This window comes from Heterodontus francisci, chromosome 14 (genome assembly GCF_036365525.1).
Source record: "Heterodontus francisci isolate sHetFra1 chromosome 14, sHetFra1.hap1, whole genome shotgun sequence".
NCBI classification, from domain to species: domain Eukaryota; kingdom Metazoa; phylum Chordata; class Chondrichthyes; order Heterodontiformes; family Heterodontidae; genus Heterodontus; species Heterodontus francisci.
The window spans coordinates 43,121,766-43,136,801 of NC_090384.1; the positions used below are offsets into that span (position 1 = coordinate 43,121,766).

At 45.5% G+C, this 15,036-nt stretch overlaps 1 protein-coding gene across 3 annotated transcripts in view; it reads left to right on the forward strand.

Moving 5' to 3' along the window:
- The window catches only part of LOC137377286 (anoctamin-9-like), a 178,331-nt gene extending 164,213 nt beyond the window's left edge, over positions 1–14,118 (forward strand). For all 3 annotated transcript variants that reach the window (XM_068046833.1, XM_068046832.1, XM_068046836.1), the window contains exons 22-25: positions 7,160–7,276; positions 9,880–9,973; positions 10,181–10,293; positions 13,362–14,118. In XM_068046833.1, the coding sequence (XP_067902934.1) occupies positions 7,160–7,276; positions 9,880–9,973; positions 10,181–10,293; positions 13,362–13,407 (370 nt within the window). In that variant the 3' untranslated portion in view covers positions 13,408–14,118. The remainder of the gene's footprint in view (positions 1–7,159; positions 7,277–9,879; positions 9,974–10,180; positions 10,294–13,361) is intronic.
- The last annotated feature ends 918 nt before the right edge of the window (positions 14,119–15,036 follow it).

The following is a 15,036-nucleotide window of genomic DNA, read 5'->3' on the forward strand; positions in this document are numbered from 1 at the left end:
ATATTAGTAGGCAGCCGGCTGTCTCGGAAGATGATGGACTGTGCCCGGGGTGATGTCACTTCTGAGTTAAAGATGGTCTGTTGGGCTGGAGAGGCTGACTCATGAGTGGCAATCCCTTCCACAGCTGGCACAGATGAATATCATTGGCCCAAGGTCGACTGATGTTTTTTCCTTCCGCCTGGTTCTCTTTTTAGTCGTCTGGTCTACTTTTGTCCTCTGCTTTTTCCAACCCTTTCTGACTGCCATTCTCTTGGAACTCTGGTCAACAGCAAGGACTTCCCATGCATCAGCTCTGATCCCGGTCAACTTGAGGTATCGCTTGCAGACATCCTTGTATCGCAGATGTGGGCGACCTGTTGTTCTCTCTCTCTGGCGAGTTTGCTATTGGCACAAGTCTTTGGGGATGCAGTTGTCATCCATTTGACGCACAAGACCTAGCCAATGGAGTCGCTGCTGACCCAGGAGGGCAAGATGCTGGGGATCCCTGCTGATGTATTTCGGTATTTGGCGCTCTGTCCTGCCAGGAGATGCTCAATATCCGTCTCAGGTAGCAGAGCCGCTTTTCTTGTCTTGCATAAGTTGTCCATGCTTCACTACTATAAAGGAGGGTGCTGAGATTACAAGCCTGGTACATGTGGAGCTTTGTATTTTCGGTTAGTTTGCTGTTGGTCCACGCTCATTTTCTTAGCTTTGACATGAGAGCTGCAGCTTGGCAATCCTGGTGCTGATTTCGGCATCAAGGGACAGGTTGTTGATGATTGTTGATCTAAGGTATGTGAAGCTGTTGATGACCTCCAAAGTGAGGTTGTCAATGTTGATGGAAGGTATAGCTTCTACATCCTGACCCATAACTTTGGGCTTCCCAATGCTGATTGTCAGTCCAAACTCCTTGCAGGCCCGGGAGAACCAATCTACAAACTGCTGCAAGTGAACTACATTATGGGATGTTCGAGCAGCATCATCAGCAAACAGCAACTCATGGACTAGGGCTTTACGCACTTTGATCTTGGCGTGTAGTCTTGCCAAGTTGAACAGCTTGCCGTCAGCTCTGGTATGCAGGTGGACACCCCCATTTGAGTTGCTGAAAATGTACAATAGCAGCATGGAGAAGAATCTGCCGAACAGAGTTGGTGCTAGGATGCAGCACTGCTTTACCCCCCCCTGTCGATCTTGAAAGCATCTGATGTTACTCCATTATAACTGACGGAACTGTGCATGTTCTTGTGGAAAGAAGAGATGATGCCCAAGAGTCTAGCAGGGTAGCCTAATTTCTGTAGCAGTCTGAAGAGTCCGTCTCTGATCGAAGATCGAAGGCCTGGGTGAGGTCTAAGGCAATGTAGAATGGGATGTGCTGTTTGCAGTACTTCTCCTGTATTGTCGAAGTCAGAAAATCATATCAACTATCGATCTGCTAGTTCTGAGGCCGCACTGAGACTCAGGATAGATGCATGATGCCAGGGTCTGCAATTCTGGTCAGAGCAATGCGAGCAAAGACCTTCCCCACAATACATAGCAAGAAGATGCCTCGGTAATTGTTGCAGTCACTGCAATACCGCTTATTTTTGTACAAGGTCACTGTGCATGTCTTCAGGCACAGATCTTTCCTGTCAGCAGAGTCACAAAAGTTTGTGGAGATGCTGCAGCTGTGCCGGTTTTCCACTTTTGATGATTTCAGGTAGAATACGATCATTTCCCGGGACTTTACCACTAGCAAGACAGTCGATGGCTTTGTTGAGCTCTACTATGGTGGGCTCGCTGTCCAGCTCCTTCATGACCGGGAAGTCTGGAATGGAGCTGAGAGCTACTTCAATGACAACGTTCTGCATTGCAGAGTGCGAGGTTATGCTCCACCCACCTTTTCATCTGCTTGTTAGGTTCAGTGATGATCACCCCTGTCTTTGTCTTCAAGGGAACTGATTTTATTACTGCTGGGTCCATTGCTTTCTTAATTCCTTCATACATCCCTCTAGCATCTCCAGATTCAGAAGCAGATGGTATGCTGTTAGAGTTTCAACCAGTATTGATTGGAGCAGTGCCGAGCAGTCTGCTGAGACTTGTTTCTGGCAGCTCTGAGAGCATCTAGGTTTTGCTTGCTGGGAACTTGCTTGTAGTTTTTTTTTTTTAAGAGATACAGCACTGTAACAGGCCCTTCGGCCCACCGAGTCTGTGCCGAACATCAACCACCCATTTATACTAATCCTATACTAATTCCATATTCCTACCACATCCCCACCAGTCCCTATATTTCCCTACCACCTACCTATCCTAGGGGTAATTTATAATGGCCAATTTACCTATCAACCTGCAAGTCTTTGGCATATGGGAGGAAACCGGAGCACCCGGAGGAAACCCACGCAGAAACAGGAAGAACTTGCAAACTCCACACAGGCAGTACCCGGAATTGAACCCGGGTCGCTGGAGCTGTGAGGCTGCAGTGCTAACCACTGAGCCACTGTGCCGCCTCATTAAGGTTCTCCTGTTTGTTGCAGTAACTGGCTCCATTTCAGTCCAATAAGCCTCAAACCAGTCAGCATTCCTCTTATCTCTTTTCCCATATGCAGTAAATGCAGCTACAGATGGTGATGCGCGGATGATCCCATTTTGGCGCTGCATTTAGGCCTTGGGTGTTGTTGTTCAAAAGAGCATGATCGAAGATGTTGGGGAACTCCTGGGTCCTTTTTGGGTCAATGGTATGGCAAGTGTTGATCCGAAAATGACCTTTCATCTTGGAGTGATATAGCTGAAGCCTGACCTTGCTACACACCAAGAAGTGGTCAGTGTCATAGTCAGCGCTGTGATAGCTACGAGTGAAGAAGACACTGTTGAGGGTGGTACGTCTGGTGATGATGAGATCTAGCTGGTACCAGTGGCATGATCTCAGATGTTGCCAGGACACCCTGTGGCACAGCTTGACCTGGCAATAGCTGTTCATCAGAGTCCATGGTGACAGTACAGCTCGAGCAAGCTCTGTCCATTTTCATTCATCTGGCCAATCCCTTCGTGCCCTATGCACATTGTGAAAGCTGTGAAATAAGTACCCACTCTTGCATTGAAGTCCCCTAGAAGGTACAGTTCCTTGGTGCTCGGAATTCTGTTGATGGCAGGATCAAGTGTCTCATAGAACTGATCCTTGACAGCTCAGGTGAAGGTGAGTGTTGGGACATAGCTGCATATGAGCTTGCACTTGTTGACAAGCAAAGCGTAAGAAGTCTCTCTGAGCCTTCTGTGGGGGTTCAATCATCACAAGCAGTGTGTTTTTTTTTACTGCGAAACCCACTCCATGCTCACGTGTTGCCTCTTGGGCTTCCCCTTGCCGCAAGAATGTGTAGTGTTTCTCTTTAAGGGAACCACTTTGAGAAGACTAGTTTCTTTCAGCATAGCAATGTCCAGATTGAGCCTTCTTTGTCGATCACAGCTGTCTAGCAAGTGTCACCAACCTGTAGGAGGTCATCAGTACGGACAGGACACATGGCCGTTACGTTTTAGCTTGCGATGTGAAGGACTGGTGCCTTCTTTGTTGAATTTTTCATGCCTGATGCATAGATTTTTGACCCGCCTGTTGAGAGGTGACTCTAAGCTCCAAGCACCCATGGAAGCAAGCAGGTCACGACGGGACAGCACCTGACTGGAGGCTGGCCAGCCTAGGGTGGGCAATACTATCCAATGAGACGCGATGATCTCTCCCACCGTTGGAAGTAACCCCTGGCACTCTTACTCTACGTCAATCGAGTGAGAGCTTATAACCGCTGTTTCTTCTCGTGTTGTGCCAACATTTAACCACGAAGCTGGAGACCCTGAATTGGCCAACCATCAAGAATCCCTCTCTCGACATTGCTAGTATTGGCCAAAGGAGATGAAAAAAAGGTACTGTCTTGTACCAGCTCTGCTGTAGGAGTTGCCGGAAAATGTCTGATAGGTAACTGCCTATGGGACTCCACTCTGGATTTTCTGGGGGGGGTTTACTCCCCAAGTCTTCTTCTCTCCCAAGCCACCTACAAGGCAGTGAGGCTATTTACCCATAACTGGGTGTCTGTTTCCTGGCACCACGACAGAACCACATGCTAGTGGGCCTGCATGCCACACCTCTGGGGGCCAGTAATCCCCAATAACCTAGGGGATAGGGCCCCCAACAACCCAGGGACAGAATCATGAAGCATTTAAAAGGGAATTAAACAGTTACATGAAATGGAAAAATATGCAGGGTTATGGGGAGAAGGCAGGGGAATGGAACTGAGGGAGTTGCTCTTTCAGAGAGCCAGTGTGGACACGATGGGCCAAATGGCCTCCTTCTGCACTGTAACAATTCTGTGAAAATCCCCAATTAGCCAGGGACAAAAACCCAACAACCTGGAGATAAAACCCCAATGGCCAAGGGATAAAGCGCCCAATAACTCACTGATAAAACCCCCAATATCTCAGGGTTAAAAGGCCCAATAAGTCAGGGATAAAACTGCCAGTAACCCAGGGATAAACTCCCAATAAACCCACCCCCCCCCAACAGTCCAAGGCTACAACCCCAACAACCAAGGGATAAAACCCCCAATAGCCCAGAGTTAAAACCCCCAACAGTCCAAGGAAAAACCCTTTAATAATCCAGAGATAAAACCCCAATAACTTGGGGCTAAACCCCCAATAACTCACGGATAAAACCCCCAATAAACCCCCCCCCCCGACAATAATTGAGGGGATAAACCCCCTAACAACCCAGGGTTAAATCCCCCAAAAACCCAGGGATAAAACCCCCAATAGTCCAAGGATAAAACCCTTTAATAATCCAGAGATAAAACCCTGATAACCCAATAGATAAAACCCCCAATAGTCCAGGGTTAAAACCCCCAATAATCCGAGGGTTAACATCCCCAATAACTCACGGATAAAACTCCCAATAACCCTGGGAAAGAATCCCTAATTAGCCAAGGATGTCACCTCCAATGATACAGGAATAAAATCCCAATAACCCAAGGGATAAAACCCCCAATGACCTAGTAATTAAAAACCCCAATAACCCAAGGATAAAGCACCCAACAACGCTGGGATAGAATCCCTAATTAGCCAAGGATAAAATCCCCAATGACCCAGGGATAAAAACCCCCAATAGCCCAGAAACACCACCCAATAACCTAGGAAAATCCCCAGCTGGCCAGGTACAAAGCCCCAGCAACCCCCGCCCTGACCCCCAGCAACAAGCACAGCCTCCGAGCTCCCCAAACTCCAAGTCCACCCCATACCCCACCCAAACAGGCCATGCACCCCCGCCCTCTCCCCAAGGTCCAGGCCACACACTCCCCGCCCTGTCTCTGAGGCCCAGGCCGAACACACCCGCCCCCTCCTGGGGACCCAGGCAAGCAACCTCCATTGCATCCCCATTGCGCAGGCTGAGCTCATCCTTAGCACTTGCCTCATGGTAGGAGACGGACTTCCAGAACAGGTACACCAAAGCTTAATACACAAGATAAGGTCTCATAGAGTTGGGATGATATATTAGCATGGACAGAGGATTGCTCAACAGGCAGGAAGCAGGGTAGGGGGCATTTTCAAGTTGGCAGGCTGTGACTAGTGTAGTGGAGCAAGGATCAGTGCTGGGGCCTCATCTATTTACTATTTATATTCATGACTTAGACGAAGAGACAGAGAGTAATGTGTCTAACTTTGCAGACAGTACAAAGCTAGGTGGAATTGCAAGCTGTGAGGACACAGAAAGGCTGCAAAAAGATACAGACAGTCAACTGAGTGCACAACATGGTTTCAGATGGAGTATAATGTGGGGAGGTGTGATCTTATTCACTTTGGTCGTAAGAATAGAAAATAACAATTCTTTTTAAAAGGCATGAAACATGTAAATGTTGATGTTCAGAGAGACATGGGTGTACCTCTACAAGGAACACTAGAAGTTAGCACACACGTACAGCGCAATTAGGAAGGCAAATGGCATACTGGCCTTAATTGCAAGGGGATTGGAGTACAAGTATATAGAGGTCTTGCTACAATTGTACAGGGCTTTGGTGAGACCACAACTTTGTTTGCAATTTTGGTCTCCATATTTGAGGAAGGATATACTTTCAGTGGAGACCGTACAGTGAAGGTTAAGTAGCTTGGTTCCTGGGATGAGAGGATTGTCCTATGGTGAGAGGCTGAGTAAACTGGGTCTATATTCTCTGTAGTTCAGAAGAATGAGAGGTGATCTCATTGAAACATACAAAATTATGAAAGGACTTTGACAGGGTAGACAGAGACGTTGTTTTTGCTGGCTGGGGAATTTAAAAGGGGGCACAGATTCAGGATAAGGGGCCAATCATTTAGGACTGAGATGAGGAGGAAGTTTCTTCACTCATGTGGAGGGGGCAGGTGGTCCGTCCCTGGCATCGGCGTCTGGCACCATTTTTAAAGGGCTTCCAGAACTTACATTTAATTTAAATTTTTAAAGACACCTATCCTTAAAATTTATTAAAATAATTAAATAAATGTTCCCAGACCCTCTCCCACCTCCCCCAAAACCTTACATTTCATTTCTTGCCCTCTTCCCCACCCCCCCAAATACTTAACTTGCCGACCTGACCATCCCCCCCGACCCCAAAGTTCAGAAACTTTTAACTTTACCCGTTTCCATTTACCCTAGCCCAATCAGGTAAGTCTGAACCTGCTCCCCCACTCCTGCACTGATATACTTACCTCCTCCCCACTTCCCACCAGTGTTCCATCTTACAACACTGGTTGTACAACCGACGGCAAAGGAGTGTCAGCCACTGACTGCAATATCGGAGCAGGACAGCCAGTGTGACCAGGTAATTAACTAATTCCTTAATTTACATTATTTAACATATTTAAATGGTGCTCCCGTTGCCGAGATTCCACGAGGCCTCACTGTCACCAGCAATATGGGCGAGGCCCATGGCGGACCTCTCCCGGAGGTATTTTCCAGGTCTCCCCCAACCACGACCCCCGACGTTGTGGGGGGGGGGGGGGGCAGTAAAATTCAGCCCATGGTCTACTCCTGCTTCTATTTCTTATGTAAAAAAAAATTATATGGGATTGCAGACCACAGATCCTTGGGGCCAAAATATCTGGATGAATATATATGTTGCACTGATACACAACACTGTCTGTACCTGTGCATCTTCAAATGCTAGATGTACTATTGACCTGTTTGTTTACCTTGCAGCTGTTTGATGGGGTACGTTAATAGTAGCCTCTCTGTGTTCTATGTGAAAAATTTTGAGCATATCCTTCTGAAGGACAATGGGTCAGAATCACTGGGATTCCAAGTAAACTACTGCAGGTACAATATTGTCAAGCCTTTTTATCCCTGTATATTACCAACATCCATTAGGTTTCTTGTCCTCTTTTCTTCTCTGCTGAAACTCTGGACTCATGCTGTGGTATTGCTTCATGGCCTTAGACACCCTCCACGTACCTTGCCCATGTGGGCATCTTACATGTGTAAGCATAAGCAAAGTGTTGGAGGCTATTTGACTGTGGAGTACACACAGCTAAGTCTCATCCTGTCCTCGCTCAATAATCACACATTTTCACTTTGCAATATGAGTAAATGATAATGATCAAGAGCAAGAACCTTTGCTGAGCTCAATTCATTCAGCAAAGACCAGGGATAGAGAAACCATTACTGGTGGTTTGGGAGTCTAGGATTGGGGAGCATACCCTAAAAATTAGAGCCAGAGCTTTCAGGAGTGAAATTAGGAAACACTTCTACACACAAAGGGTGGTAGAAGTTTGGAACTCTCTTCCTCAAATGACAACTGATGCTTGATCAATTATTAATTTTGAATCTGAGATTGATATTTTGTTGACTAACAGTATTAAGGATAAGGGGTAAAGGGAAGTATATGAAGTTAGGCTGTATATTATCAATAATCTCATTAAATGGTTGAATTGACTCAAAGAGCAAAATGGCATACTTCTGTTTCTATGTTCTTATGTCCCTATGGATCCAATCTGATATGGTCCTGGTTTGTGTGGCTTGATTTCAAGTGGGTAGTGTCTTTTAAAACAGAACCATCAGGAAAACGAGTTTATTACTCTTCAATCCACGAGTATCTTGTGAGATGGAGGAATGTGAATTGGCCAAATTCACAAACGATATTAGAGTCCCGATGAAAGGCCACACATTTGAAACATGAAATCGGTTTCTCTCCACAGATATAACCAGACCTGCTGAGTATTTCTAGCACTTTGTTTATATTTGTTACTAAACTAGGGATGGGAGAAGTCAATAAATTATAGAAAGAAGTAGACAAAATTTCTAAGGGATGGAAAATGCCAGAAAAAATATTATGGAGCAATGCAAACCATTACACACTAGAACATGAAAGTGTTGAACTAGCTACACACAGGCAGAAAGAGGACTGGGAATGACAGTAAAGTTTATTCATTGTGGAGCAGCAATCAACACAGCTTGAAAATCCTGAGCTATAGTATTAAATCAAGTCTGAGGCCATCATACTGCAACTATATAGTGCTCTGGTAAGGTTGTATCTTGAGTACTGCATTCAGTTTTGGTCACTGAGACAAAAGAGAATATCTCAGCTTTTGTGGAGATATGAAAAGAGCTATTACACTGATTTACACTTCTGGGAACTGAGCTATGAGGAAAAACTTGGACTATGTAACCCTGAAAGAAGCTTAATAAGAGGGAATTTTTTTTGTTCTTTGAATGTGGTACTGACCAGAAAAGGTAATGGTGAGCTGCCTTTCTGTACCATTGCAATCTTTTTGGTGAAGGTACACCCCAAGTAGTGTTAGCTATTTATTTTTATTTTTTTTTAAAATTTAGATATACAGCACTGAAACAGGCCCTTCGGCCCACCGAGTCTGTGCCATTTATACTAATCCTACATTAATCCCATATTCCCTATTACATCCCCACCATTCTCCTACCACCCCTATCTACACTATGGGCAATTTACAATGGCCAATTTACCTATCAACCTGCAAGTCTTTGGCTGTGGGAGGAAACCGGAGCACCCGGCGGAAACCCACGCAGTCACAGGGAGAACTTGCAAACTCCGCACAGGCAGTACCCAGAACTGAACCCGGGTCGCTGGAGCTGTGAGGCTGCGGTGCTAACCACTGCGCCACTGTGCCGTTAGGTAGGAAATTCTTGGAAATTGACCCAGTGACAATGAAGGAACAGACATATGTCCAAGCTAGGATGTTGTGTGACTTGGAAGATAATTTGAAGGGGACGTTCGCTCAACATTGCTGCTCATCCTTGTTGTTGGCAGTGATTATGTGGGCGTGAAGTGGCAGTCAAGTAATCTTGATGAGTTGCTGCAGTACACCCCAAGAATCTTGTATAATGCAGACAGGTCCATTAGGTGAACTCCAGCCATAACTTTGGAGATAACACACTGGATGAACAGATATTAGGTTGGGAACTCTTTACGCTGGTTCCCTACCACTTGTCTTAGTGTCCACAATGGCCTATTGGGATTTAGAATTTCTTCCCACCCCTAACATGGCCATCAATGTAGGAGGGGTCAGAGCTGGGGACTCTCTACACTTGGAGTTCCTACAGTTTCAGCCCTCAAAAGAGACCCAGCGTAGTGTTGGCAGAGGTATGCTTGATGAGTGATCCAGTGGTGGTCGTGGGCCCCAACAGGAGGCCCAGGTACAAAATGCAGCCTGGATGCCTGAAGATTTCCATAATTTTGAGAGTTGTTCAATCCATTAACAGGGTGGACTAATAGGTAGTATATCAATGACAGCTAGTATAGGTCAATAACAGGTGCAATCTCAGTGCAATTGCCAGGATTCCTGGCCCACTGGTTTTCTGGGCCATAATGTTTCTCAGGACATTTATTTGACACTTCTGACTGCTTCGGCTCACAAATTTTGAGTTTGCTTATACTGTCTCCTCTCCAGGTATCGTGATTACAGAACTGCTGATGACTATAAGTATACAGTCCAATTCTGGCACATTTTGGCTGCTCGTTTGGCCTTTCTTGTTTTATTTGAGGTAAATAGATTGTTTTTTTTTCTGTACAGTTACATGGTGATAAAATCCTGGCTCTCCTCTGGATCACATGATGCTTATTACACAGTAATAAGTGCTTTGCACGAGCTAAATATGGTTCAATGGTTTGAATATTATTGCAGTGAGGTAGTTTGCTGTACAGCACAATAAAAGTATTGAATCAAACAAATCTTCTCATTTCTGTTACAGAATGTTGTTGTTTGCATCAAGTACCTTGTAGCTTGGTTTGTCCCTGATATGCCAGTCTCAGTGAGAAATCAAAATCTAAAGAGAATACGTGAACGACTACAGAAGGAACTGGAGTAAGTTTGTGCTGCAGTGATACTAAACTGCTGTGAACCCAAACCCATACATATTCCACAAGAGTCATTTATATAACTTGTAGGTAGCATGTAATTAAAATTTTGTGAATATGTCTCCATGTGATACCAGTGTTGGTGCAGTATAAACATGGCCTAAGGTGACAAAGATATTGGTGCATTGTAAACATGGCAGAGGGTAATGACAATGATCGTGTAGTGCTGGCATGATTAAGGGGTGATGCCAGTGTTAGTGCACTGTAACTACAGCCCTGCTGTTATATAGTCCCCACCAACTATAGATGGTGCGGTTGTGTGAACGTAATTTGCCAGCTATAGGTGATGGCCAGTATAATGCAGTACTTTAATACTGTTCAAAAGTAATGCCCTCTAAAAGCCCTAAACAGAAGATTTTTGTGGTTGCTTCCTTGTACTAATGTGTCTACAAGCCACGTAGTATTTATGCTAGTAACGTCGACACTGTCTTAATTCCACTCATCAGAACCCCTGTAATTTTTTTTTTATTATTCATTCATGGGTTGTGGGTGTCGCTGGCTAGGTCAGCATTTTTTTGCCCATCACTAATTGCCCTTGAGAAGATGATGGTGAGCTGTCTTCTTGAACTGCTGCAGTCCATGTGGGGTATGTATACCCACAGTGCTGGTAGGGAGTGCCAGGATTTTGACCCAGTGACAATGAAGGAACGGCGATATAGTTCCATGTCAGGATGGTGTGTGGCTTGCAGGGGAACTTGCAGGTGGTGGTGTTCCCATACATTTGCTGCCCTTGTTCTTCTAGGTGGTAGAGGTCGTAGGTTTGGAAAGTGCTGTCTAAGGAGCCTTGGTGCGTTGCTGCTTTGCAAGTTGTTGATGATACACACTGCTGCCACTGTGCGTCGGTGGAGGAGGGAGCGAATGCTTGTGCATGGGGTGACAATCAAGCGGGCTGCTTTGTCCTGGATGGTGTCAAGCTTCTTGAGTGTTGTTGGAGCTGCACCCATCCAGGCAAGTAGAGAGTATTCCATCACACTCCTGACTTGTGCCTTGTAGATGGTAGACAAGCTTTGGTGAGTCAGAAGTGAATTATTTGCCACAGGATTCCTAGCCTCTGACCTGCTCTTGTAGCCAAAATATTTATATGGCTACTCCAGTTTCTGGTCAATGGTAACCTCCAGGATGTTGATAGTGGTGGATTCAGTGATCGTAATGCCATTGAATGTCAAGGGGAGATTGCCAGATTCTCTCTTGTTGGAGATGGTCATTGCCTGGCACTTAAGTGGCAAGTATCATTCATGCCACACATCAGCCCAAGCCAGGATATTGTCCAGGTTTCGCTGCATTTCTGCACAGGCTGTTTCAGTATCTGAGGAGTTGCGAATGGTGCTGAACATTGTGCAATCATCCCACTTCTGACCTTATAATTGAAGGAAGTCATTGATGAAGCAGCTGAAGATGTTTGGGTTTGGGCCTGGGACTACCTTGAGGAACTCCTGCAGTGATGTCCTGGAGCTGAGATGATTGACCTCCAACAACCACAACATCTTCCTTTGCACTAGGTACAGCTCCAACCAGAGAGTTTACCCCCTGATTCCTATTGACTCTAGTTTTGCTAGGGCTACTGGATGCCATACTCAGTCAAATGCTTCCTTGATGCCAAGGGTAGTCACTGTTACCTCACTTCTTGAGTTCAGTTCTTTTATCCATGTTTGAACCAAGGCTGTAATGAGGTCAGGAGCTGAGTGGCCCTGGCAGAACCCAAACTGAGAGTCATGGAGCAGGTTATTGCTGAGTAAGTGCCGCTTGATAGCGCTGTCGACGACATCTTTCTTCACTTTACTGATAATCGAGAGTAGACTGATGGGGCGGTAATTGGCCGGGTTGGACTTGTCCTGCTTTTTGTGCACAGGACATAGCTGGGCAATTTTCCACATTGCCAGGTAGATGCCAGTGTTGTAACTGTACTGGAACAGCTTGGCTAGGGGCACGGCAGGTTCTGGAGCACAGGTCTTCAGTACTATTGCCGGAATGTTGTCAGGGCCCATAGCCTTTTAAGTATCCAGTGCCTTCAATCGTTTCTTGATATCACGTGGAGTGAACTGAATTGGCTGAAGACAGGGCGGGGACTTCAGGAGGAGGCAGAGATGGATCATCCACTTGGCACTTCTGGCTAAAGATTGTTGCAAATGCTTCAGCCTTATCTTTTGCACTGATGTGCCGGGCTCCCCCATCATTGAGGATGGGGATATTTGTGGAGCCACCTCCTCCAGTTAGTTGTTTAATTGACCACCACCATTCATGACTGGATGTGGCAGGACTGCAGAGTTTAGATCTGATCCATTGGTTATGGGATCGCTTAGCTCTGTCAATCGCATGCTGCTTACGCTGTTTGCCATGCAAGTAGTCCTGGGTTGTAGCTTCACCAGGTTGACACCTCATTTTGCGGTGTGCCTGATGCTGCTCCTGGCATGCCCTCCTGCACTCTTCATTGAACCAGGGTTGGTACCCCAGCTTGATGGTAATGTTAGAGTGGGGGATATGCTGGGCCATCATGTTACAGATTGTGATGAAGCTGTCCTACCCTGGTCAATTTCAAAACTCCTGATCTGCTACCGCCACATTTGTGCGTATCCTTAAACTCAATTGACACTTAATAAGGGGGTGATTCAAATATCTGAACATTAAAGCAGTACTGCAGAGCAAATGAAATTGGATGGGGACAAATAATGGTGACCGAATAGCTGCTTGGACTCCCTGAAATAGCCAGCTTGCTTAATACAGTTTAAGTGGCTCCTTGTATTTGACACCTATGGTACTAGTGCCATTTGCCCGATTATAGGCGCTGTCCAGAAACAACGGGGGTCTTGTAAGTGATGGGGCCTGTACTGGTAAAGACAGTATAACAATGACCCCAGGTGATGCAAGTGTTTGGTTAGTGTAACCACATTCCTGATATGATTTTTTTATGTTGTGTAACTATGGCCCTGTTGGAACATAAGTATAAACACATTTTGCAGGATTCATCAGAAAAAATGTATACTGTTTGCAGCTTCTGAAATTAGTTCTTTCTTTCAGGTTGTCATCAAGAGATATCCCAGATTACTCAACAACTAATGCGTAGAGAAATAAATCAACAGTTGTGTGAAGTTTTGAAAATAAGTCTGCCAGTCGGGCGTTAACGTGTTTTGGCTGACTAAGAACTGTCCTGATCTTACATTGACTTATATTACTGCACTGGAGCAAAAATATTTTCTGAAGAGGTGTTTGGAGAAACGAAAATCACAGTTTATGCAATTGAATCTGGTCATTAAAGGAGAGTTATTTTGCCACGGAATTGAACTGGTTCTAAAAAGCATTGGTTTCCTATTCAGTTTCATGCAAATTCAACTGATCATTGTTAATATTTCTTCATGGTCAAGTTTACTGACTAATTAATTAGTCTGTAAAGTCTGATTTGTAATAGTAACGCTCAAGAACAGTCTTGGATGCTTCAACTTCTAATTTAACTCAACAGATTAAAAGCATCTAAAACCTATACTCCGAGATGATCATATTGAATGGTAGAGCAGGCACGAAAGGCCAAATGGCCTACTCCTGCTCCTATTCCTTGTGTTCTTATGTACATGGTCTAGAATTAGAATTAGAACATTACAGCGCAGTACAGGCCCTTCGGCCCTCGATGTTGCGCCGACCTGTGAAACCATCTGACCTACACTATTCCATTTTCATCCATGTGTCTATCCAATGTCCACTTAAATGCCCTTAAAGTTGGCGAATCTACTACTGCTGCAGGCAGGGCGTTCCACGCCCTTACTACTCTCTGAGTAAAGAAACTACCTCTCACATCTGTCCTATATCTATCACCCCTCAACTTGAAGCTATGTCCCCTCGTGTTTGCCATCACCATCCGAGGAAAAAGACGCTCACTATCCACCCTGTCTAACCCTCTGATTATCTTATATGTCTCTATTAAGTCACCTCTCCTCCTCCTTCTCTCCAACGAAAACAACCTCAAGTCCCTCAGCCTTTCCTCATAAGACCTTCCCTCCATACCAGGCAACATCCCAGTAAATCTCCTCTGCACCCTTTCCATAGCTTCCACATCCTTCCTATAATGCGGTGACCAGAACTGCACGCAATACTCCAGGTGCGGTCTCACCAGAGTTTTGTACAGCTGCAGCATGACCTCGTGGCTCCGAAACTCGACCCCCCTACTAATAAAAGCTAACACACCATATGCCTTCTTAACAGCCCTATTAACCTGGGTAGCAACCTTCAGGGATTTATGCACCTGGACACCAAGATCTCTCTGTTCATCTACACTACCAAGAATCTTCCCATTAGCCCAGTACTCTGCATTCCTGTTACTCCTTCCAAAGTGAATCACCTCACACTTTTCCGCATTAAACTCCATTTGCCATCTCTCAGCCCAGCTCTGCAGCCTATCTATGTCTCTCTGTACCCGACAACATCCTTCGGCACTATCCACAACTCCACCGACCTTAGTGTCATCTGCAAATTTACTAACCCACCCTTCTACACCCTCTTCCAGGTCATTTATAAAAATGACAAACAGCAGTGGCCCCAAAACAGATCCTTGCGGTACACCACTAGTAACTAAACTCCAGGATGAACATTTGCCATCAACCACCACCCTCTGTCTTCTTTCAGCTAGCCAAATTCTGATCCAAAGCTCTAAATCACCTTCAGTCCCATACTTCCGTATTTTCTGCAATAGCCTACCGTGGCG